The following is a 24984-nucleotide window of genomic DNA, read 5'->3' as shown; positions in this document are numbered from 1 at the left end:
GTTGGGACGCTAGCGGCGCGCGGCGAGGGGCGGGGCGGGGCGGCGCCATAGCAACGCGCCGGCCCTGGCGACGCGGCCTAGCGCGGCCCGTCCCGCCTCGGCGGCCTGAGGGGGAGGCCCGGCCGCGCTTCGCCGTTTGAGGAAAGCGGGGTGTCGTCGTCCCCCTGTCAAAGAGAGCGGGGCGGCGCTGATCGCTGCCCCCAACGCCACACCGGCCGTAGAGGGCGACACGGCCTTTCCCCGGGTGGAGACGCACCTGTTGGCAGCCCCCCCCCCCCCCGCCGGCCCAGGAGGTGCAGGGCGAGGGAGGTGGTGGGGTGCCTCCTTCCTTCCTCGCCCAAGTGCGTTACCAAACCCTGGTGACAGGGACACACCGCCAATAAACCCTTTGCCGCTGTGTTTAGAGCCACGTTTCCCTCAGGGGGACTGTCTAAGGAAAAAAGTAAAACTACTGAGGTTAAAACAACAGCCTGGTGGCTGATTTTATGGGGCAATCTGCTATAGAACCAAGTTTCAACTTGACAAAGCTTCTCACTGAGGAGAGACTAAAACAGCTTGGCCTTTGGGTCAAAAACGGTTTCATCCCAAAGTACATCACTCGGCAGGAAAGAGCTGTTTCTCCTTAAAACTGAAGATGGGACAAAAGGCTGCAGGCAGGATGCTGTGAGCTATGAAGAGGATGTTAGAAACGCTATTCTTTTAGTAAATTCAGTTTGATCGCACGCTAGTAATGGATTTTGGCACCTTTTATAGCTGTAGCCACAGCATGAAAGTCTCCTTTCACTTGTAAATACAGGCTCAAGAATTGTCATTACATTAACAGAGGCAGAAAACCAACAGAGAAAACATCCCCAGAGGATGACTTCAGAGGAGTTTAAAACTCAGGTAATGAAAGACTGAGGTCCCTGAAAAGATAATACTGGCTTCTGTTACTCACAAATGCTTTTTTCAATCCTTCAAAAACAAGTAGGAAACAAATGGGTCCAATTCTTACTTCAGGCCCACAGGTGTAAATTCAGAGGGTAGGATCTAGTTTATTGTTGTTGCTGGCCAGTAATCCACATAGGGTTCAAGGGTGGGAATCTTGCATACAGTAAAAATCCTCTCCTCTGAGAACTGAGTAACAGGTTCTGCCACCTTTGCCTTTTCTTTTCCTGATCTTATTTTCTTGACCAGTAATATCTGAAGTGGTTCAGTCACAGATTTTTTGCATCCATATCCACAGCTGTAAGTTATGCAGTTGCTTCTGTCTCTTTTTTTTTTCCTGGGGACTGTAAGCAACAAAATTAGGTGGTTACAATAGTGGAATCCAACTACTTCAAAGAACTGAAAAATCTTGTGGCAGCTGCTAATTAGGATTTTAAAATCTGCAGTGCCTACGATATTTCAGAGTACATTTTATTCAGAAGAATTGTTAAATGCATGAAGATGAAAGAGATGGATTACAGGAAAATTAAATGTAGGGTTTAACTGAGAAATAATCATTTTCTATGAAAGATAATGACTCCTCTTGAGGCTAGTATCAAGATTTATTGACCCAGGAGGTTAACATTGATCAAAACCAAGGCAAACAAAATATTAGACCTTGAAGGAAAGTAATCTTGATATTGAAGTCTTGCCACTGACTGAACAGGTCAATATATCCGGGTGCCAGAATGTAAGATTTTGAACACAGAATGGTGGGAGACATTAAATGTGTCTGACATGTTCTATGTACACACTGTTTATTCTCATCATCAGTAGTTACTTTATAGCTATGTCCTTCTGTATATAGCATCTTGCAAGGGTTTAGTCTTCACTCACAAACCTAATTGCAAATATAATGGTCATCTTCCTCCAGTATAACATATAGCGTAACATAAGGCACCAGTCTGAAATAAAATGAGTCTTTCATCTATTCATTCACATACATAAGCAGTATTTTTAACAGCTTTCATTCCAAACACAAGGATCCTGCTGCTGGTGCAAAACCATAGTGACAATAGACTGAAAAACTGTAGTGCTTCAATATATAGATTTGTCATTGTATCCAGCAATTCATCTATAAGTCTAGGAGAAAAAAAAAAAAAAAAAAAAGAGCTAAATTCTACTATAAACTGACAGCAAGAAAACATTAATCTTAGAACAAGTAACTTGTCTGGATTAATTAATCAATAAGGATAAAAGTCAGAGACTTAAGGAAATGTACCACTAGGGACATGAAAATAGTTTGCAGGATAAGATCAGCAGTTAATGCAGAAGTTGCCTTTTTATTTCTGTTCATATGGCAACTAGCAGGACAGGGCTTTTTAACGCCCCCAGGAACTGTGTGCAAAACAAGAAAACTACTCCCATTTGCTCATGAGAATAGCACCATATAAAAGTGAGATACATAGGGTTTATTTTGTTTATTCAGAAAACAAACAATTCGGTATGAAAAGAGTTAAGCCATCAGTATTTAAGAGTATAAACATAAATAAGTACATATTGTGATTTTAAATGAGAGTTTATATATAGCTTATATTTGATTGCCCTGCTTTTCATTTTATTTGCGAAACACTGAGTGGGATTTGAATAATTCAGATCCACTTGCATTTAATCATTCAATAACAAACAGTTTCTGAATTCTAGTAAGAAATATTTGCATAGTATTTATTTAAAAAAACTAACAAATAAAAAATTATCATTGGTCTTCTTTTAATGCAAAATAGGTGGGATCACAGCAGATACATAGTGAACAATTAGCATGCTTCTATTCCTTTGTTAAAATCTCTAATTTTCTAATTTTGCTAATACAAAATAGGATTATTGATTTCATCTGTTTTGCCAATAGAAGTCCACCCTCAGCACCCTATGTTTAGATGTAAGAATTCAAAGGGCTCATGTGAATGGCATGATAAATAACCTAATCACATGCACATATTTAATTTTCAGAAATTAAAGTTACTGATAGCAAAGTATCCCATTTAAAGTGCATTACATCAGTATTTGTCTCATTTACATAAAGTTATCAACATTAAACTGAATGTCTGGCTTTAGATCCTGCCAGGGCAAGATCATTCCATATGCCACATCTCTGAAGCCATCTCCAGGCTACTTTTAAACAGTTGTGCAGTGTATAAAAAATGGTGCAGTCACCTTTGTAACTCTGCTGTACCCATCAGGAAAAGTTTTAGACTTGTTCCAGTTAGAGGAACTTATTCCAAACAACAGAGGTCCACAGCAATTCAGTTCCTGGGAGATTTAATTCCATCTGCACGTTTACGTTAAGACAGTCATCTATGATTTTCTGAACGTTATTTTCAAAATATGATTCACCTGTCATAATTCACAACCTGAACACGATAACAAAGAGTAAGTTGTTTTGAACCCTGACTTGTATTCAATTTTAAAACATGTGCTCTTAAAATACATAAGCAAATAAAGCGCTCTCTTGACCAAAAAAGCACATACAAGAATAAAATTTCCAGCCTTTGGATTCTGTGTGACATCAGTCTAAGAACATTGATCTTAATGAGCATTCCCAAAGTACAAAACACAAGGTGAATATTTTGTGTAATATTTTTCTATCTGCTTAAGTCTCTGTTTGTATCCTTTCATTGTAAACAAGAACATATAAATTAGGCCAAGGCCACACTGGTATTTGGTACAAGTTCAGAATTAAAATTCTTAAATGGTGTGTTTCTTGCCTAAAAAAAACAGCGATTAAAATTCCTCCATTAGAGCCTTTTGGGGAAAACTTCTAATCACAGGCTTTTCTCAGATAAATATTATTAAGAACTTTGATTGTATCAAGGATCAAGCTATCAAATATGTCTTCAGTCATTCTCATCTTCACTGTTAATTCATCATCATCATAGTAAGTCCACTGAAATTCTTCTTTGCAGAGCTCCTGAATCTAAAAAGTAACATGGATATGAATGTTGACTTCAAGAATAAGAGCAGGGTCTGTTCTGAAAGGTACTAAGATACTGTTGTACTAATCCAACAACTTTATATATGCATTGTTAATTTAATTTGTTTCTTTTAAACCACCTACAAGAACTAGAAATACTGGATTATTATTTCAAGTGTACTGACAAGGAAGGCAATAACTTGAAATTCTGAGGTTCTTAAGTAAATATGATTCTCACAAAAGCATGAGAATTTCTCGTTTAAACCTAGAGAAAGTATACCAATCTCCATTTGGAAGTCTGCTTACCAGAATAAGGTCCACTCTGTCTCTCTTACAGTTTCCATACTTTGTCATATTATGGAATTTTCTTTTCATTTTTAAGTCATTCTTTTCCAGGTTCATTATTTTAATAATTTCACCCTGGACAAACATCTACAAAATAAAAAAGGCTGAAAAGAATTGTTTCATAGGAATTCTGTCACTGTGCAGGTTGCAAATGAGTGACAAGTGCCAGCGTGAAGATCCAGCTTTAAATCTAGAAGAGTTTAGGGAACTGATCTAGAAGTAGCTGATCAATACTGGCCAGCTAACACATTTTAAACATATGATTACTTTAGAGGTTACACCCAAGACAGTCATAACCAGGGAGATTTAGAAGCCCAATTCCCATTCCTCTACAGAACTCCATACGCTTGGAATATTTAGACTGATAGCTCAGTCTGCATTTATTCAAGCATTTCAGAACGCTGTTTCCTTCTCTAATCACCTCAGTTACACTACCTTTATATTCCTAAATTTCACATTTTTCTCTTTTTGCCATTGCAATAGTCTGCTCTCTTCGCTGACTCTTGTTATTGTACACTTTACATTTCCAGGATGTACCTTGACCTCATTGACATCTGTTCTTCTGCAAAGATGCCTGGAACAGTGAGATCCCAAGTTTTCTTTCATCCACGGAAATGTATTTGGATTTGCAGTCATTTGATATTCTGCACATAGCAACTCATGGGTCAAATCAAATATAACCTGTAACAACAAAAGCACAGTACTACAGTACAGTGAATCCTTCACTGATGTCCTTTCAAAAGTTTTCTTAGCACTTCCAAAGGATGTTAAGCTGGTGACAGCAGAGGTTTGCATCTCAGTGCAAAATTTCCTAACTTCTCCTGCATCACTGATGTTCCTATAGCTGATGTCATGATGACTATTACCTACAGAGCATGTAAACCCGCACAGTTCATACATTACTGTCCGATATCTTCTGCTAAGTATGGATGGCTTATACAAGAGGCCCTGATGGGATCCTTTAATCCCCTTGTGTAGACAGAGGTCCATGAATCTCAGTAGTTTCAGGATGCTGAGGAACATGAAGATCTGTCCAAACTCAGCAGGATATCCAAGGCAGGAGTCTTGGACTCTTTAAACTACAGCTTTCCAAGAAGCTTGGCTTTTTCTGAGCAGACCCAAACCAGACACTGGGCTAGGTGTCCAAGGCCTTATGCCTGAAGAGGTCTAGCAAAAGACTTGTATCACAGCAAGGACATCTATTCTAGTAGAATTATTTTGCAGTAAATTGCCAGAAACAGTATTTTGCAATACCTCTTTCAGTGTTCCTTTAGGTATATTTAGTTTTAACAGCTGGAATAATATTAAGTACTAGCTAATATGAGTCAGCCTACAGAATACTAGAAAAGTTTAATAACAGTTAGTGCTTTACAAATACCTGATTATACATCCTCTTGCTTTCTGTTTCCAAATCGTTCCCTGGGAGATCATTACATTTGAAGTGTTTTGGCACACTGATTTTCCTGAAATTTGAATATATGTTTTCTGGGGTGCATAATTCTTCTACAGCATATGCAGACAATTTCTTAACATATGAACTGTAATGTGGTACCACAAGAGGAATTTCCACAGTTTTCTTCCAAGGAGCTGAGCGCCACTGATCTAATTTGTACAAGTATTGCTTTCGTGTTTGTCTCACTGGCATATGTTGGTCAGAATTAGGCTGATCAAAGTCTTCAGAGCTTCCAAAAACACCAGCATCAAGGATTTTTATAAGGAACTTTAGTGGAGAGAAAGAGAAAAGCCAGGTGACATACTCCATTTCCCCCCCCCCCCCCCCCCTACAATTTTTAGAGGTATTGTGCTTGTTATTAACTGATTAAGGTTACGCTTAAGGCCATATTCTTACTCATGGGCTGAAAGAAAGGCTTACCACTGTGTGATAAAAAAATACCTATTTTAACTGTATTTGGCAGAATTCAGAATTACAAGAATCACATATTTGGAGATCTATCGAAGCTTTTGACATTCCAGAATATTTTTATTCTGAATTGGGACTACTCTCCCCACCCCTCCAAAGCAATTGGGGTTCCAGTCTCCCAGGGGGTAAACGAAAAGTGAGAGTCTGGCAGCTCTGAGAGTCTTGACTTTGCTAGCAGCTGCCTGTAGAGCTAATACAGAATTAGAAAGCTGAAGGTGTCACAGCCAGGACCTGTAAAGGAGTTAGGCAGATGAGCTGACAGATGTCCAGGTTTGCTCTGAAATTAATAAAAATTGAAGTTTGTGCAGATTTGTCAGTTTTGACCAACTGACAAATCCCCCCTCCCCTCTCTCCCTCCCCCCCCCCCCCAAAAAAAAAAAAAAAAAAAAAGAGTTCCATTTGTTTTGTTTGGAGTAACCGTAGTTATTACCCCCATGCTCAGCTCATCTTTGTCACCTTCATACCAATGCTATCCACTGCCTGCAGAATAATTTCTTAAATAAGGAATGGGTCAGATTAACTGAGCAATCTGGTTCCAAATGTTGACATGATGTAGTTTTTATGGATGATAAAAAGCAACTGGGCAACACAAACATGTAGACCCAATTTCATATCCAACACTTAAATAGAGAAAAACTTTCTGACTTTACTTACTGGCAAGGTGGTTGGAGAAGTCTCTGAAGATGAATGAAATATCTTGTCTACTTTTGGTCCATGTTTTCTTTTAATCTTCATATATTCTTTAACTGCATCATCTACAAATTTAGTTACAATTCTTTCTGCTACTGTGTGACAACCATGAATGCTAAGCATATCTAAATCACAGAGTAAAACATCAGAAACCTTTGCTGATTGTTCAGATAAAATAGAAACTGAATTTTCTTTGAGGAGAATCAGTTTCTGATTGTTGTCTTGTCTTAAGCCTTTGCCATAATTCATCACATCTTTTTCAAAGCCACTTTTATATTTGTGTTGAGCTGTTTCAGAAAATGCAATTAAAATGTCAAACAGAAGTTTTTTACCAAGTCCCCTTGCAATATCATCAGCAAGTTTATTTCTTTTCTGATCCTCTACTATGCAACAAGTATTTTCGCTTGGTTTTACCTCACCTGTGTTACTGGTCTTACTTTTCACTGGAAGCACATCTGCATGTATCCTTTGTTTTATTTGTGTCAGTTCTGTTTTTTCTTTATCTGATCCCAAGCACATTAAGTTATTTTGACAGAGGAATTCATTACGCTTACATTGGTCAGAATGTGGAAGCTTTTGTCCTTTTCTAGACAGCAAGTCAATGCACAACCTAGACCGGTTTTCTTTCACTTCCGATCCTCCTGCACTGTTTGTGTCTTCTGCTTTCTGCTCCGTAAGCCCTCTTCCCTGCTTATCATCTTCAGAGTATTTGAAATCTCCTTTGAAGGATTCATCATCAGAGGAACCAGAGTCTTCATCCCCAGTGGAATTGGAACCATTTTTGTTAGCCCCCAACAGGTGTGAAATCTCATCAGGTCTGACAAAGATACCACAGTGCTGAGCACACTCAAAATACTTCACCCCTTTGTAAGTTCCAGCATTATCACCTTGAGCTTTGTCAAGTGCAACACCAGCCCAGTGGCCACTATCAAAATAAGTCCGTCCTTTGAACATTAGGGTTCCAGGTTGGGTCTGCTTTACTAACACTCTGTCCCCAATTTCAAATGATAATAATGGGTCATCACTGTCCTCCTCAGCTTTGGGCAGTGGTAAATATGTTTCACATTGTTTCATCATGGAGTCAGGACTTTTACTGAGCTGCCCAGAAGAAATAGGATTTGATAGAGGCAGAAACTCCAAATGCTGCAAAGGTGTCTCATGTTCTCCTTGTTGGTATTTTAATAAGCCCTCCTTTGCACTGGAAATATCTTTAGTTAAAGATTGTTCTGAGAGGCTACCATCCTGAGTTGAAAAAGCATCAGTTGCCTCTTGAATGAGCAGGGGAAATTCTTCAGGCACAGTGTTATCAGGTAATGGGGGTAATGCATCCATTTTCAGTGATATATCTTCATCCATACATTGTCTAGTCTCCAAGACTGTCATTTGTTCTGGTGGAGATGGGAAATCATCCACACTGAAGCTAGGATCATCATTTGTCATTGCATCTGCACCTAAAGGGGGAGGAGGAAGATCTTCACTTGGAAATGACAAATCCTTTTTATTAGAGGATGGCAAGTCAGCACTTCCATAGGACAATACTTCATCAACAGGAGACAGTATTTCTGACAACGTATCCTCATTGGTTGGAGGGAGACCCTCATTACTAATAAGAATTGTATCATCTTCACCTTTGGAAGAGCAGTTCTTGACTTGAAACGATTGGGTTTTTGAGGAGACAGAAGAAAACTGTTCCCTCCTCTCTTCCTTCATGGCTTGCCTTTCAGTTGTGTTATTTTGATTTCCTGTGGCCACTCTGCGCAAAGACTCTAATGAAGGGGTTTCTGTATGGACTTCCTTAGAAATTTCTGGCATGGATGTGGACGGAGATACAATCTTACTGAGTTTGGTGGATGCAAGTCTCTTGTTCAAAAGCTGTACGTGATTATTTTCACCTTCTGAAACTGATAAGTTTCTTGAAGATGAACATGCTAATAATTTATCATTTGTAATATCTTTGTCAGGTGGAAGAGTGCTACTAAATTGGTCATTAACCAAATCTAGACATTGCAAAGAACCTGTCAGCAGAAACCTCATTAGGTCTTTATTTTGATCCACAAATAAACTGTTAATTCCACTGTCCTTTTTCACTCCACTAGTTGGAGAACTAGGTTTCTGGTGTTCATAGATCTCAGGTGAGTAAATACCATCACTGCATGAAGAGCTGGGAACTGCATCTTTACCCTGTTTTGTGATCTCCTGAGAACAGGTTTTGCTTCTACTGTAGTTTTCTGAGGCATCCAGATGTGGCACATCCATTTCCTTGGCAGGGTTATCAGATTGGAAGGAATGTGCTGACTTTGTTTGGGAGGCATTTGCTTTGCCTGATGGAATGAAAGAAAGCAAGTTATCAGTGCAGCTATGTTCTGAAACATCGCCAGGGTATTTCTGGGAGTGTGATGAAGTCTCAGTGTTATCACCTGTGGGCACTTCACGTTCATCATGTTTGTCACTAGGCAACGTTTCCTTTCTGTTACTTATTGCTATTAGCATCTCTTCTGAAACATTAAGAAATGCATCACCATTGTCATAGACAAACTCTTCTGGGATACTGACATCTGTGTCCTCTCCATTTTTCAGCTCTAATTCAGAGTCTGACATGAAGCTTTCTGAGATGTCAATCCAGACTGCAGACACTTTCTGAAATTCTGGGAGTGAAGAGTTTGATTTGGCACTTTCACATCTCAGAGCAAAGTTGTTTGACTTGGATGATGACTCAGCAGAACCTAGTCCTTCAGAAAATGCTTTTAAATTTAGTTCTTCATCAGAAGCTTCATGACAAATATGGTCCAAATGCTTCAAACACTGAATACCGTCCACCTGATGGATCTCATAAGGGACAGGTACTTCTACTTCTTTAACTGGAACATTAAAAAAAAAAAATAATCAGCATTTCAGGAAAATATTTTTATTTTATAGTAGAGGTTGCTGACAGGTAATTTAGGATTCAAATCCAGTGATCCTCAGCTGTAAATTGCATTCAAAAGACAGTAGCATTAAATACAGAGTCAAGATTAGAACTATTTTGAATATAATTTTCTAAAAAGGGCTTACCAAATAAAGATGAGGAACTCAGTAATGCAGTAAACAAATACAATAGTGTCCAATATAGTTGATCAGAAGAGTTTGATTACAGGATTTTCATTAAGGTGTCTATTATTTTAGCCCAATAAGTAGCTTCAGGATGTGGTACAAGAAGTATGCTGTTATCCTGTATGGACTAACTCCGGGAAGAGCTAATACTCAGGCTGTATTGTTAAATAACCATAGAAACCCTATTGGAAAAAGGTATTTCTTACCTTCTGACAAAGGGATTTCAGAAGGTGCTTTTTTGTCTATATGTAGGATTTCTGATTTTCTCTCGGAGTCTGTGCTAACCCTGAAAATACAACATAATTGGATTAAACTGGAATTATGAAGTGTATGATACACACTGTCATTCAAAAATGTCGAGTAGACCACTAAATTTCATTGGATCTACTTTCTACCTACAGACAGCGTAATACATAATTTACAGCGTAAATGCCTTGGCCTTGACAGACACAGTACCTCTGCTCTTCTGATGACCTTTCTTTTCTTAACTGGGTTTTCACTAATGTAGCTTCATCTGAAATCAGCGCTGATCTTCTTTTCCCATCTTCATCATCAGAAGAAAGATCTTTCTTCCTTTTTCCAGCCTGCAAAGAGTGTGATCAAGAATCACTGAATATACAAGAAACCTAAAGAACACAAGTGAATTGCTACTGGACTTCCCCCAGACTTAAGGGCAATATTTTAACACAGTACAACAAAACCTCAACACAACTTTAGCTTCTCTGCCTGCAAGCTGAGTTCCAAGCACAATATCTTATATTTTAAGCTTGCCACATGCCTGAAATGGACTGCAGAGGTCCTGCTCTTCTCTTAGAGTTTTATTACTTCTCTGGTCCTTGTATGCTTTCTCCACTATGAGAGATTCTTTCTCTAGGTCTTCCAAGGTTGATGTAGCATCATCTGAAATACATAGATCATTCAGCACAGAAGGCAAATACAGGGTTCTTCCTCAGTCCCACAAAATAGCCATGACTACAAGAATCTAAGGCTTGCTACTGGAGTTTATGCCAGTGCCTATGAACTGACGTTCTAGGTTATGAGACAGCACAAGACTCCTTGCCAAATATGAAAAATGAAGTCAAAACACTAATGGTGAAATTGTGGTCCACTGAAGCCCATGGAAGAAATTCTCTTTGCCCGAGGGGCAGGATTTATCTCAGACAATTTGATGTCCACATGCTCAAGGCTAGGCTTGAGAATCTAGTTAAGGTGCAGCCTATGCCAAACTTCTATCATCAAGAACACTGTTACTAAGTCTTAATTACACAAATCTATAGTCTCCCTCACTACAGTATCTAGAAGTAAATGCAGAAAGGTAGTTCATTACAAAAATAACACAAATACAAAATATTGCCACAATATGTAAATATTTATAATACAGAGATTATGCATACCCAGAACTATATAAATGATATAACTGGCTCATATATAAACAGCCAGTTTTATTTTTTATACAGCTTACTGAGGGCAAGAAATATGAACTGAGGATAAAACCTGGAAACAAAAATAACTCCAGCATGTCCTGTCGAAGTCTATCTTCAACTGATCTATGTCCTTATAAAAAAAGGACACCCTTAAATTATTTAAAAAATGCCTCAAAAGAGAGTAAATTGTTAATGACAAAGAATAAGTTATGATTTTGTTCTGAGGAAGCAGTGTAATCATATCTCATAATAAACCTTTGAGAGATCTCTCTCATCTTGCCTAGCAATGATTTATACTTTGGGTATAGTGAACAAGACACTTAGGTAATAAATGAGAATATTGTCTCACTTTCTGTCTGGATTAAAATTTGATTGAAGTGGTTTAAACAGATTGGACATAATAACATTAAATATGATTTACCAGTTCCTTGAAGAGTATTTTCCGCCTGAACTAGGCATAAGTTACACAAAGTAGAAAGCATCCCCAAGCCTTTCACTGCGTACTTGCTGTTGCATGGATTAATATCTTCATTGTCTTTAGGATCTGTCTTTGAGTTTGTAATAAATGCTTTTTCCTTCAGCAGAGATTCCTAGAATGTAGATATTTAAGAGGCAGAGTTAACATCTTTAGAGAAAAGGACTTTGCTGTTGGCATAAAAAATAGTTAAGAGATCAGAGATTAAATCTCCGTGTTCACACCAAGATATATAAGTGTATACAGACTCCTGTGCATATATATACCCACACTGGGGCTGTGTCACTGATGCAGGACACAGGAAAGGGACTAGTTAGTCTCTGCAGCTGCTATGGGCCAATAACAGTTTACTCTTCCAGGAACAGGTTTAGTTTCTCCTGGAGCAGCACAGCGCTTACCCATAGGAGATGGCTTAAACACATCGTCAGTAGTTAACAATATAGAGAAAAAGGAAGGGGCAGGAAAGTTGTGGTATACCAGTCCATGTTAAAATTTTGCCTTTAGCTGAAGTGCACATTTCTGTAGGCAGAAACAGAATTCCAGAGGTGATCCTTACCGGAAATGCACACTTTCTGCCTTCTCTTGTAATGGGTGTGGATATAGGCTCATCCATTCTAGCTGAATTTGTATGTTCCCGAGGTAATAAAATGTGATCTTGAGCATTAAGGTCTGAAAGGTACAACATTAAGTTACAACTTTTGAAATGCTGCACTTTTTTCCATGAGTAACTTGACTATAGATTTTTTGTTTAGTTCAGTCAAGAAGGCTTATTTAAAGGTATTTATAGTTTAACTAACTTAGTTTTGCCCTACACGTTCCTTGTCACACCAAAAGAAGCTGAAAGGACCAGTGACCTTATTTAGCCAATCATCACCTTACATATCATTTAGTTACATGGTAGCAACTGTAAATCCCACTTCCAGAAATTTCTACACTTTCTTCATCTATGCATAGCTGCTACCTCAACAAACCATCTTACACCCTTGTTACATTTTCTTCTCGCTAATCCTGAACAGATCCTGGTAGCAAAACTCACGCTGGAGGTAACCAAGGACAGATCAACATCACAAGTTCTCTCTCATGGGCTAATTAGCTTGACAGTCCTCTTCCAAAAGATTATTTGAACTGCTCCAAAGAACAGGACAAAAATTGAACTCTGAGCTAAGTCATTCAGTTTGACTAAGTGGTCACAAACATGGCTTGCTACAGAAGCCTTCTTTATTGGGTACCTGTGTTTATGCAATCTTTAATCATAAAGACCGAGCCTATGGTTTGGCTGGTAGCACTACAGACTTTCTCGGCCACTGTTTCAGATGCATCAGGACATTGCACACCAAGGGACTGCTCCAAACCTGGGGACTCCTCTGCCTGTTTCTGGTACTGTACCAGTGTTTTCTGGTTCTCAGTAGAAAAGCTGTAAACAATTAGACAAGGAATTAGTGATTGGGAGTTGTTTTCATGTTCCCAAGTTAATCATGACAAATCTATATGAAGTCAATGAAGTATGAATTAAATGCTTCTGGTAGTGCTTGATGGTACCTGTAGAGCGCTCACATGCACGTGTGTTTATAAAACAGCAAGTTAGTAAAGCCAGAAGCACTCTGAATAGTGTATTTATCTCCCCATTCCTCTCACTCGATACTGTATTTTATAAAATCAGGTTTCTAATCTTCATAGGCAAAAATAGGAGAAGACTGAAGAAATCATCAGCACTGAAAAGGCAAAACTAGGATCAAAATCTGAAGCTGAATGCCTCCTCCACTTACAATCCATGATACTTTATCAGATTCCAACAGGTCTCTCTAAATTTACCACTTCAAATATAGCACCACAAATTTATTGACATTTGGGACATCAAATACTGATTGCAATGGTGACTTTGAACTGTCTAAACAGTCTCCTTACTGCAAAAGCACAAGGTAACACAATTCATAGAATGGTTTAAGTTGGAAGGGACCTTAACGATCACCTAGTTCCAACCCCCCTGCCACAGGCAGGGACACCATTCATATTTTCCATTAGTGGTACGCATTCTAGAATACAAGGTTGAGGAAGTTATTCAGTCCAGAAAAAAAAAAAAAAAAAACACAACACAAAAGTGATATACAGGTGGGGTTTTTGGTTTGTAGGTTGTTTTTTTTTTTTTTTTTACTCCAATAACAGTCTAAGAAGTTAAATATATTCTTAAATATATTACAATTAACAATATAACAGTGTCTAGAAGCCAAATCTGTATTTTTTTTTTTAACATGAAAAAAAGCAGACCTATGGAGTATTCAACACCGCTAATGTTTAAGGACTTCAAAATAAGTATCTGAATTCAGAAGATATATTCCCAATTCTTAGCTAAAAGCTTGTCCATTTATAATAATTACAAGTTTCTCTATTCCTTGGTTCTATTATTTAATATCCATTAATACACCCCCAAACCAGCAGCTTTTTCCACGTGTTGGTAATTTATTTATTATTTCAGTTTGCTTTCATTTTTAGAAGTATTTCCCAACCCTTTCCATCCCTTACAGCCCTGGTTATTAACTCTCTTCCTGATCAGTATAAAATATGAACATACCTGCACTGGTGGATAGATAGCATAATTACCACTCTGCACTCTTGCATAGGAAAGAGATCTATACACAATCACACAGCAGCCAGAGATTGGGTGCATTGCGAGTTCTGCCAGGCCCTGTCTGCTCTAGACTGACGTTAATATTCACTGTTCTCCTATGAGCAGGCTTGTCAGTAATAAGAAGTGAAAGCACAGCCAAGAAACCTTTTAAAGATTTCTGTGACTTGTAATCAATAACACCATGAATTATAGATCAGTTCTATGCAGGGATTTATTTGAAAGCCTTTCCCTGTGGGAACTTAAGTAAATGCACAAACCTGACTCACCAGTCTGCTAAAGGTCTGGGTAACACTGAATGAAAGGGGCTTTTTTTCATTCATATAGATATACATGTCTTTAACTGCATTTGTTTTTTTTCCTGAAGCAAACTAGATTTTCGTTCATCTGCAGCTGCTTTGGAAGACCGCTATTCTGAGCGGTGCTGTTACTGCTGGGTCCTCATCTGCACTGCTCAGCAGGACTCAAACGGGGATGCTGGGGATACAGTGCCTGGGGAAGGGAGCCCAGTGCTTTCTCAGAACAGTGTGACTGAACTCCTGAATTACCTTTGGCTGTGGGTATTTCACATGACCCCTCTATGCTTTAGTTTAAGCATAAAATTAAGCCCTGTGTAGCACAAAAGGTTTCTGTGGTTAAATCCTAAGTGAAACACAAACCTGCTCTGAGGGGTTAAGTGATACACAGGATTAGAGCCAGAAGATGACAAAGGAAGGAATTTTGCCAATTAAATCAATACATTTCTACTCATTCCATATGGGTGTTTTGAAGTTTAATTAACAGATAGTTGCAAAGTGTTTTGAGTTTGTAGTTAAAAGCCATCATGAAAATGTGAATTATCATTAGTAGTTGTGCAGCACAATTTAAAAATATCCTGGTTATTAATGCCATGTAAATTAACTTGCCTAGGCCTGATGTCACAGCTGCAGTTGTTCCTAATATTGCAGTGACAGGCCCCAGTCCCACAGACTTCAATAACACCCCTTAACATTCTATAGTGCAGATAATCACAGTGAAATATGTTTACCTGCTCACACAAAAATGCACAGTTTAAAATTAATATATAAAGCCTGCAAGGACTGGCTTTCTTAAAGCACAGAGGATTATAACAGTGACTGCAGAAGCATGGAGCCATTCTAATGAAAGCTCAACTGCCTTGGAAACAAATATTACTCCACCTTTTGCACACAGGATTAAATAGGTTATTAGGCAGTGCAGCCGCTTCATGTGCAATAAGCTTATGATGGCAGAACAACATGGCTCTTTTCAGCATGAAAAAGACTTGTCCAACTTCTAATGATAAATCCAAATCACAGTACTACATGATTACATATGTATGTATATAGACACAAACAGATATATACATATACACTGACTCTCTAAATTTCAGGATTAAGGCTCAGATTTAGGTTGTTCTGTTGAAGGACTTAATATTTGTGACTGCACAGAAAGGTACTTCTTTTTAAACAATGGGAAAATCTCAAATAAATAGTGTTTCTTATTGATATATTGAAGTGATTAACGTATTTAGTATGTAATACATACTAAATATGTAATGTATTAAGAATTTAGAAAGTGGTATGGAAAGGATATCCAGTTATAGATCCAGACACCTTAATTTACTTGATGCTGTTCACATACCTCACAATAAGCTGGTCCCTGCCCTGAGGAACTTACTATTTTGGACATAAGACAGTAAGTTGGACATATGGAGGACACACAAATAAACAGTGAGGTAGTATTGGTCAGAATGATAAGCAGTGATCTTGATGCATCAACTGCTTGAACACAGAGGTTTTTGAAACTTATTATTATAAACCTCCCTCTTGGGAGCACTTAAAGCTAACATAGTTATCTAGGACATAACTGCTTCCATCTTCTCCACTGGATTGGTTCTTATTGTCAGCTATCGCTGTGGAAAGGGTTTGGACTTACCCCTCATATTTCTTGCATTGTTTATTCTTTAGCTGGACACAAGTCTCCTTATTTCCTGATAGATTAGGGCTTTCTGGGTGGGCTGTAGACTCTGCTGAGGAGGAGTACAACTTCGGGCTAGAAATAAGTCTCACTGTCTTCAGCTTTATTGCTTCTTCAGTTGCTGGGCTCCTTGTGAGCTAAAAGGAAATTATAATACATAAGGTTTCACCTGGGTTCCTTACCTGTAGCGTCAGCACTGACTTCACTTATTATCCACTCAAAAAAAACCCACCGAGACATCAAGTGACTGTGACTTAATAACCTCTGGCTTCCCAGCCAAATTATGCAGCTTTTCCTGGAGTTGTGCTGTGGAATGCCGCATCATTAGGATTTCTCTTTGCTGCTTTAATAAAAGCTTTCTTTCTTGATGGGCTGCCCTGTAGATGTTTTGCAGGTGCTGGATTTCTGCCTACGCAAAGCAGAAAAAGAAAGAGCCTGAGGGATAAGATAACAGAAAAGAGACCTACTTAAAATTGTGTATAGTCTTTCTTAACACAAAGCATCCTGAAAATTCAATATGCAGGTTTTGTTGCTTTGTTTTGTAAAAAAATTTTGCAGTTTTATTTTTCACTAATGCTGACTGGGGGTTACCTGTGAAAACGAATGACAGGTAAGGGGATATTTCACTGCCTGGGAGATGGGGTGTCTGAGGTGAGACCTTTGGAAATGAATTATCTTCAGGTCATTTAAAGCTACAGGATGCTTGTGGTTTGCACAGGAATTCTTTGAAGCAGAGGAGAGGCTTGTACTACATGAGTAGGACAGAAATTTTCTGATTACCAAGTGTAATTATGAGCCCAGCATTGCTCTCAGTAGCAGGGGAACTGAGACTATAAAATTAGCTGTCAGTTTAAATTAATCTATTTCAACATCAGAAGGATAAATCTGCATAAATCAGTGGAAACCTACATTATTATGACTTGTTTGTTATGGCACAAATAGAAAAATCCACAGTTACAGTGGAGCAGAAAAAAAAAAAAAAAAAAAGTGTTATCTCTAAGATTTACAGGCTTTGGCACAAAAACCACCTCACTGAATGTAGGAAGCAAAGCAGAAAAACATATGTGAAATGACATCTGTGACTTTTGTTAAAAAACAAACCCCACTTGCCCCAGCAGCTCCAGCCACCTCCCTGTGTTGCATCTTCCCACTGTTTATAAGATGAAATCCAGCTCCTCAGGCTGCAGTATTACCTGCTCCTGTTTCAGCTCCATTAGGATTTTGTGCTGCTTTGCAGCCACGACAGAGGCTCCCTCACTATCTTGCAGGTTTTCCAGGCAGCTGGAGACCATAGAAGAATGGGGATCACAGTCAGATAATTAAATGTCATGAGTTTAATGCTCTTCAGAGAAGAAAAGCTCTTCTCAAAGCAGCTGTAAAAGCAGCAGTAGCTACGGAAGGCTCTGCAGAAAGTTCTGCTAGACTTGGAGGACATCTCACCACCTTGGGCCCACCTCACGTGGGCCTCTCCTGAGGCACCAGATTTCCCTGAGCGCTCAGGACAGGACACCGACTGGTGAGGGATGCCATGCACTGGGGGGCAGGGGGAGTGTGTCACACTGTACCTCACGGTGCCCCAGACCAGTCAGCGCTGAGGGACACCTCACACCAGGGGCTCACACTGTCTCCAACAGCCCCTCAGCCCAGTCAGTGCTGAAGAGGGGCTCACCTCACGCCTAAAGGAGGCTGTAGTAGGGAGCTTGATGGTGCTCTGGGAAGAATAAAACTGTGCAGACTCCTCTCCTTCTGCTTTACCTGCACTTACTCCATAAGAGAAGGATTTTATATTTGCTTCCCCTGAGAAGGGACAGTTTTTGTTCCTTTGAGCAGGCAGCTGCACCTCCACCTCCTGCTGAGGGTCCTGTCCTAGTCAGGGCAGGCCTGTGGCGTCCTGCCTGCGACATCTCCCCCTCACCGTTTCTGGTGGCCCAGCCAGGCCAGCTCGGCCCTGGCTTTCTCCCGGAGAGCTTTTTTGCGGAGGTTGAGGAGGGCAGCCTGGTGTCGAGCTCGCAGCTCTTCTCCCCTCAGACACTGCTCCGCTATGGCCAAGCTGAAGCGGCAGAAGGTGCTGGAGCCTCCATAGTGCTGGCCGACATCACTCCACTGGGGACAGAGCAGAGCACCACGTTTATTGGAGATGTGCCATGCAGGTGATGAGTTTGACATTGGGACTAAAAGCCAAAGAAAACCCACCAAAAACCAAACGCCCCCCCCACTGGTACAAGATCTGGCGTTACCCAGCTGTCGGAGTCAGCCTGTTCACTGCTCTCTCCAGGGCTGTCCCCTGCACAGGTTCCCCCATGAGGCAGATTCACCGGAGGTGACAACGGATTCAAGGTTTGATGGTCATGCAGCAGCCCCCCATGCTCTGCCAGCAGGGATCCTAAGGAGGAGATTTTAAGTAGTGAAATGAAAGAAGAAAAAAAAAAAAAAAGAAAAGCAGCAAACCAAAATGGTTGCCATAGTACATGCATTAATGTCCAATCCTGGATTCAGGACACCTTTGCAAAGGCTCGGCAGCCCAGAGCTGGAGCCTGAGGAGAGTCACCCCACAGCCAGTCACTTACAGGAGTGAGTTATCAATACTAGCCTCACTTTCAAGGGAAATCATGGTAAACAGGCAAAAATAAAAAAAAAAAAGGGGCCTATAAACAGGGTAAATAACACTCAACCTCCAAGATTATCTTGTGTAGAAGGGTCAGGAGTACAAAGGGAGATTTCTATGGTTTAAATATGCATAATGAATATAAGTATTTAGGTCAAAATTTTCAAAATCAGTTGGAAAATTAGTGAAATTTGTGATTACGTGTTCCAGCCCCTGGATGCTGCGCTGTTTCTCATGCCATGCTAGAAAGCATTGTCATTTGCCTAATACCACCAAATCCTTTAACTTTGTGTTCACCTTCTTGAAGCCCTGAGCAATATGAACCCCTTCCTCGCAGAGGTTTTCTTTCTCCCACCGTTTTGGGATCCACTGGACTGTGGTCTCTTTCTATCTTCAATGCAGATTGTTTCAGTGCATGTGTTTCTTGATTACTGATGGTAAGAAAGAAAGGAAATATGTTCTTATTGCAGTCAGAGATACTATTTCAATCCCTAGCTTTCATACCCAAGTCCTCTGTGGAGTCTGAATCTTTTTTGAACTCACATGGTGCTCATTTTTACACAATATTGGAAGTTTTATCTGTGCAAAGGTGCCTTTCTGGTAATTGTTACCTGTAAGACTCTAGAAGCAATTCTCAAGTCTTTAATATATGCCACTTAAAAGGAACATAAAAATGTACACATAAAATATTCCCATTCACACTGAGGTATATGATGGCAAAGCAAAATGAGGAAAATTATATTTTCCCCACAAGTTTCAAAGGGGCTTCTAATTAAAAAAAAAAAAAACCCAAACGCAAGATCATCTACAACATTCAAATGTGTTTATCCTATGGTTTGTACATAAATCAGAGTAGAAAGACTGTATTGCAAAGATGGATACTTCACAGTAGAGATATGAATGAATAAAATAGTGAGGCTGTAGTCTTAAAGATACTGTGACAGCCATGTTAGCTCTTCATAAATGACTTGAAATGAACATTCATTTTAGAACCCATGCACAGTGCAAACGCTCTAGAGCCCCAAGTCATTCATATAGTCAAACCACAGGCTAAACCACCAGAGTGCCTCATTGTATGCTGCCTTCTGTACCTGCCAGCTGCATTGTCACCTTCCAACTGGTATCCTCTCCACATCTGCCCTGCATGGTCCAACCTTGGCGCAGAAGAATAACTGCCTTTGGAGCTACTGCACTCCTGCAAACACAGAAGTTGTCCATAGACCTGCATGATCTACTTGAAATGCAGAACTTTTAAGCCGCCTTCTCTCATCCTCTTGGGAGGATCTACCCTTCATTGTAGATAATGCTTTTCATATGCCAATAATTCCTAAAGGGTTAGATTAACTAATGAGCTGGATATTACTCACAGTGAAATAATTGTGTGGGCATATGGAAGTAAGGTAGTATAACAGCTCACAAACTGCTGTGTATTTAGAGCTGCTTTCACAGGAGTCAGGGTACTATGTTTGTCCTAAGGGCTTTAAAAAAAAAAAAAAAAAACAGAACAACAACCAAACAATAAAACATACAGAGATCACTTCTGTCTGAGCTGTTCAAACATATTGAGAAACATTAATTGAACTGAAGTATCCTCCAAAGCAAATATTCTCAACAACACAACAAGAGCTTGGAATTGCACATAAGGTCTGAGCTTGTGTTTATGCATGTGGAGTGAAATTCTTATTCTAACAAATAGACACTGAAGTCCATCAGCTCCTGGCTGACTTCAGAATCTGAGGATACAAATAAACAGTATGCCAAGTTTATTTTTGAAAGGATATTTTTTGGTCAATATTAGTGTCTCGCGAGGCTCTCACATCTGAGCAAGTATCACAGTAATTAGCTCTTGAGGACTTTAAAACCCTTCTCTTGATTTTACAGCAAAGCCAGACATAGACACCAAAAGCTGCAGTACCTAAGTGATTTCAGATCAACAATCCAAATGGCTGCCTAAGGGATTCCGTTAAGAGAAACCTCAGCACTTCCAAAAAAGTTACCCAGATCTACAGTTTTTATCAGTTAAAAACCCACTTTTGATTAAGGGGCTTAAAGTGAGAAAAAACCCAGTGAGGGTTGGAGAAACATTTTGCTGAATCCAGAAGCAGTAGCACAGGATCTGAAATGATAACTTACCTCTGAATTGTGCTGCAGCAGGTCCCTCAAAAACCTCTGGCTTTCTTGAACCTCTAGCCTTGCTTGCTCCCTCAGCACTGTAAGCTGCTGCTTCTGCTGGAGCTGATGGACCTGTGTTAGGAAATGACATGCTGTAAATGATATTTTTAACCAAGTCACCTGATTCCTCAGAGCTGAGGGGCAAAGGGCAGCAAACTCCAAGAGAAGGCAGCACAGGTATTGTGCAGCCAACTCTTGTCGCATCCTGCTGCTTTTGGAAGGCAGTAAAAATGCTCACTTTGGCTGCAGCATAGTGATGCATTCTTGCCTGCCAGTGCTAAAACAAGATCTCAAAATAGCAAATTAAGCCTGGTAACTTTCCTTGACACCTACATGGGGTTTATAAACCTGATCTGGAGTCAGCTGATGCCAACTGATTATAGTCTAAACACACCTGAACCTGGGGATAGCTAGCACCTTTTTTTCCTGGGATAGGAGAACTGGAATTGCTCTTTGCTTGTTTCATAGGTCACTTACTGTACCTTCAGTTTGTGAGCCAGTAGTAGGGAGGTTTGCCTCAAATTGTCCAGATGGCTCCTGTGTTTCTCTTCCAATTCTGTGGAGCTAGGGTCTCCCTTACGTGCAGAAGCTTAGGAAAGAGATGGTAACAGTCACTATTTGTTAATTAAAAAAAATTGAAAAAATCTGTGCTCCATTTAATAGGTGCCAGCTGAAGAAAGCATCAGAGTTTACCAGAGGGAGGCAGGGGAAGCAGATTCCCTTCAGATTCCAGTTGGATGCTGCTCCAAAACTGTGTTTCTACACTGCCAAAGTCCATGGGGATTTAAGCATTTGCTAAGTGTTTTGTCATTGGGGCTGGATTGCTGGGTCAGTGTTGAGGTCAGTACACCTTGTAAATAATCTAACAGCATCATATTTTCAGTGGGGCACCAGGGCACCTGCTTCTCAGCTCTGCTATATTTCAGACCTGGCTGTACTTCTCAAAACATGCCCAAGTCCTAATACATAGATTTAAACAGGGGATTGCCAAAAGGGGAAGGGGGGATGTGTACATTGTTCCTAACTGTGTTTCTCCTTTGAATCCTCCCTGGGCCTATTTTTGGAAGCCTCCCAAATCTGACATCTGCCTCTATTCCCGGAATAACTTCTCTGCATACATTTACTTCTTCTACCACATCTGAAGAAGGAAAATGTCACTACCTACATCCTGTCAATAAATCTGTTAGCATAAAGTCCTGCAAGTACAGTGGAGAGGGGAAGAGGTAGGACTCAAGAGGGCCTATGCCGGGAAGAAGAAGGACTGGGGAGAAATTCCCATTCTAAGCCCAAAGTCCAGAGCGTGGGTTGTGGCCACTCTTGTTCCCACTGATCCTTTGCTGCACCAACAGGATCAGACCCACTAATTACAAAAGAAGAAAAGCTTCCCAGCCTGGTCGCCTCTTTGGGATCTCCAGCAGCATCGCACGTGCCCCCTCTGTGCAGCTTCTCCCTGTATGGGGGTGCAGGTTTGATTTCTCTCTTTGGTTGCAGGGGGAGACAAGCCTGTGGAAAAAAGCTTTCACTTTTAAGTGGGGAAAACAACTCTTGTTTCAGGTGCACCTACTTCACTGCTACTTCCTTATTGTAACTCTCATGTCTGTCTTTTACAGTACAGGTGATGTAATGTTTACCAGTGCTATGTTCTTGGCTGCTTTGAGCTTCTCAGATGAATTGCGAAGCTTATGCAAACAGGTTGCGTGTTTACTCTGTGCTGTGCCACTGTCACAGCAACCAGAGTCATAAATGAATTAAGTGTAGGTCATAAATGGAAATAGGTTTGACTTGAAAACTTGAGATAAAATCTGTATCTCTATCCAGATTTTCTGAATCCAAATTACCCCATGCCTCAGGATAAGCCCACAACATGCAGGGTTTGGTTTTGCTTTAAATACTGAAGGATCTTTAATATGGAAGGAACAGAGACGTGGGCTTCTTGGCATGCCAAGATGCTTTTTGTGTTTACATTATGTGAGTGAAATAAAATGTCAGTGCTTCAAGCCTGATGCAGGTTTTCTATTAGAATGCTGCTTTGTTTTTATAAACAGCTTGATTGCAAATTTCAGTTTACAGTGTTACTGTAGGAGGCTTTTCTTAACCCCCTACTTTTCAGAATCAAAAGACTGGATGAAAATCTTTTCTTTTGTTTCAGTAATGCATATTTCCTGGTTCTGGAGTGTTGTTTGAAAAGGCAGAATCATACTGAATTACCTAGAAATTACATGCCAAATAAAAAGTTCATCCTTTTAAAAGGATTTTTAGTTTTACCCCAATCTTTCTAATTTTGAGGACTGATTCAGACTTTGTAATACTTATAGTTACCAGAGATGATTTTGCGAAACAGTATATTTAGGAAAATCCTGTGGGTGTAAGAGCTGCTGTTTCTACAGGGAAGTTTTATTACTGGTTTTAAGCAATGTAATAGAAAAAAGACAAGTGAATAGTTCTTCAGCAGGTATACAGACAGCTCATCGCTTTCAAAAGCCAGATGAGGATGCCTCCTTCAATACTAACAAATAAGGTCTTTTTATAAAAAAAAATAAATTACAAGGTAAATTTACTGATGCTAATTTGTCTGAGTAGCATTTAATACTAACATCTGGGCCATTCTGAAGTATGGGTGTCTATTAGGATACAGTTTAAAACTGGGAAGTATTTTAACTTTGGGCCTCAAACAGAACAATGTTATTGTTGTTCTGCTCAAAGTCTGAGCAATAGTACTGATCTCAAAGTGAATAAAAGTGTCTCCTGACCTGTTTTCACTCCTTTTGAACATAATTTTCCTAATTGTGGCTATTTCCAGATGCATTTCTTGTGTGGCAACATCCTGCGTTAAAGAAAATACCATCTGGCTAAACTTCACGTCCTCTTATGTTATGATGAATGGCATTTTACTGCATACCCAGATAGCTTCAATGTACATACACTCAGTCTTTTTAAAAAAATGCTATTTATTAAATCACTTTCCGCTGCACTTGCAGAATCTCAGTAAAGCCCTGTAGAATCTCTGTGACATATAATTAAAAAAGCTGGGCTAAAAGTCTCATTTTTCTAATCACTTGAAGCTAGGCAGAAGCACTTACTGCTGCTTTACTCAAGGACAGCTTTTTCTCTTTCTGCCCATGTCAGCAATCAGTCCAAACCAGTTATGACAAAAATATGTACTTGCATAGATGTAAGCATAACTTTGACTAAATTGTTGCCTGGAGGTGTATGAAGATGGGGTGTAAAGCATCCCGAAAGGCTGCAGTGGAATGGAGCAACAGATCTGGAAGGAATTGCCCCATTTGATACCCAGGTCAGGGCAATCCTTCCCCTCTCCGAAATAACTGTGATAGCTCAGTTGCTTTATTATTTTGGGATGCTCTTCGGGTAAGGGAAGGGACAGCTGAAATACCACTCAGGCATTTCAGTACTTTGTTAGCATGCAAGAACTGAACTGTGGTGATGACAGGTAATGGAGATGCAGAAAAGAGGTTTGCTAACTCCTGATCACGACTGAGATGTGCAGCACAGGCGAACGGATGGCTGTTTAGCTCTTCTTCAGCAAGACCCGTGAGCCAAGAGCAATACCTAAGCAAGAGACTCTAAACTTGAAGGCTACACTTGTTTATGCTGGAAAATCAACGGGCTCATCTGCATTCCTGAGTACCTCGGAGAGTCTGTATTTCCACGCCTGCTGAATCAGTATCTTCTCTCTTCTATAAATATGTCTGGTATCCCACTTGTCATTGAAGAGTAGCCGCTTGCTAGACAAGGGGATTAATGTGGCCTGTGCTGCTCCTGTCCTC

The 24984-nt window shown here is 39.8% G+C and overlaps 1 protein-coding gene across 1 annotated transcript in view; it reads right to left on the bottom strand.

The window, feature by feature from the left end:
- Nucleotides 1-3721: 3721 nt before the first annotated feature.
- CCDC187 (coiled-coil domain containing 187) overlaps nt 3722-24984 on the bottom strand; it is a gene marked incomplete at both ends in the record, with an annotated part of 60916 nt that continues 39653 nt past the window's right edge. Inside the window, 20 exon segments of the mRNA XM_082492568.1 lie at nt 3722-3877; nt 4181-4306; nt 4757-4900; nt 5598-5939; nt 6795-9682; nt 10127-10206; nt 10377-10504; nt 10699-10820; nt 11766-11934; nt 12376-12488; nt 13049-13233; nt 16378-16556; nt 16652-16828; nt 17613-17700; nt 18335-18522; nt 18657-18802; nt 19322-19455; nt 20116-20219; nt 21158-21268; nt 21679-21785. Of these exon segments, the coding sequence (XP_082348694.1) occupies nt 3722-3877; nt 4181-4306; nt 4757-4900; nt 5598-5939; nt 6795-9682; nt 10127-10206; nt 10377-10504; nt 10699-10820; nt 11766-11934; nt 12376-12488; nt 13049-13233; nt 16378-16556; nt 16652-16828; nt 17613-17700; nt 18335-18522; nt 18657-18802; nt 19322-19455; nt 20116-20219; nt 21158-21268; nt 21679-21785 (5687 nt within the window).

The sequence above is a fragment of the Vanellus vanellus genome (genome assembly GCF_965231255.1).
Source record: "Vanellus vanellus genome assembly, chromosome: 18".
Lineage (NCBI taxonomy): Eukaryota > Metazoa > Chordata > Aves > Charadriiformes > Charadriidae > Vanellus > Vanellus vanellus.
This window is presented reverse-complemented; position numbering and strand designations above follow the sequence as displayed.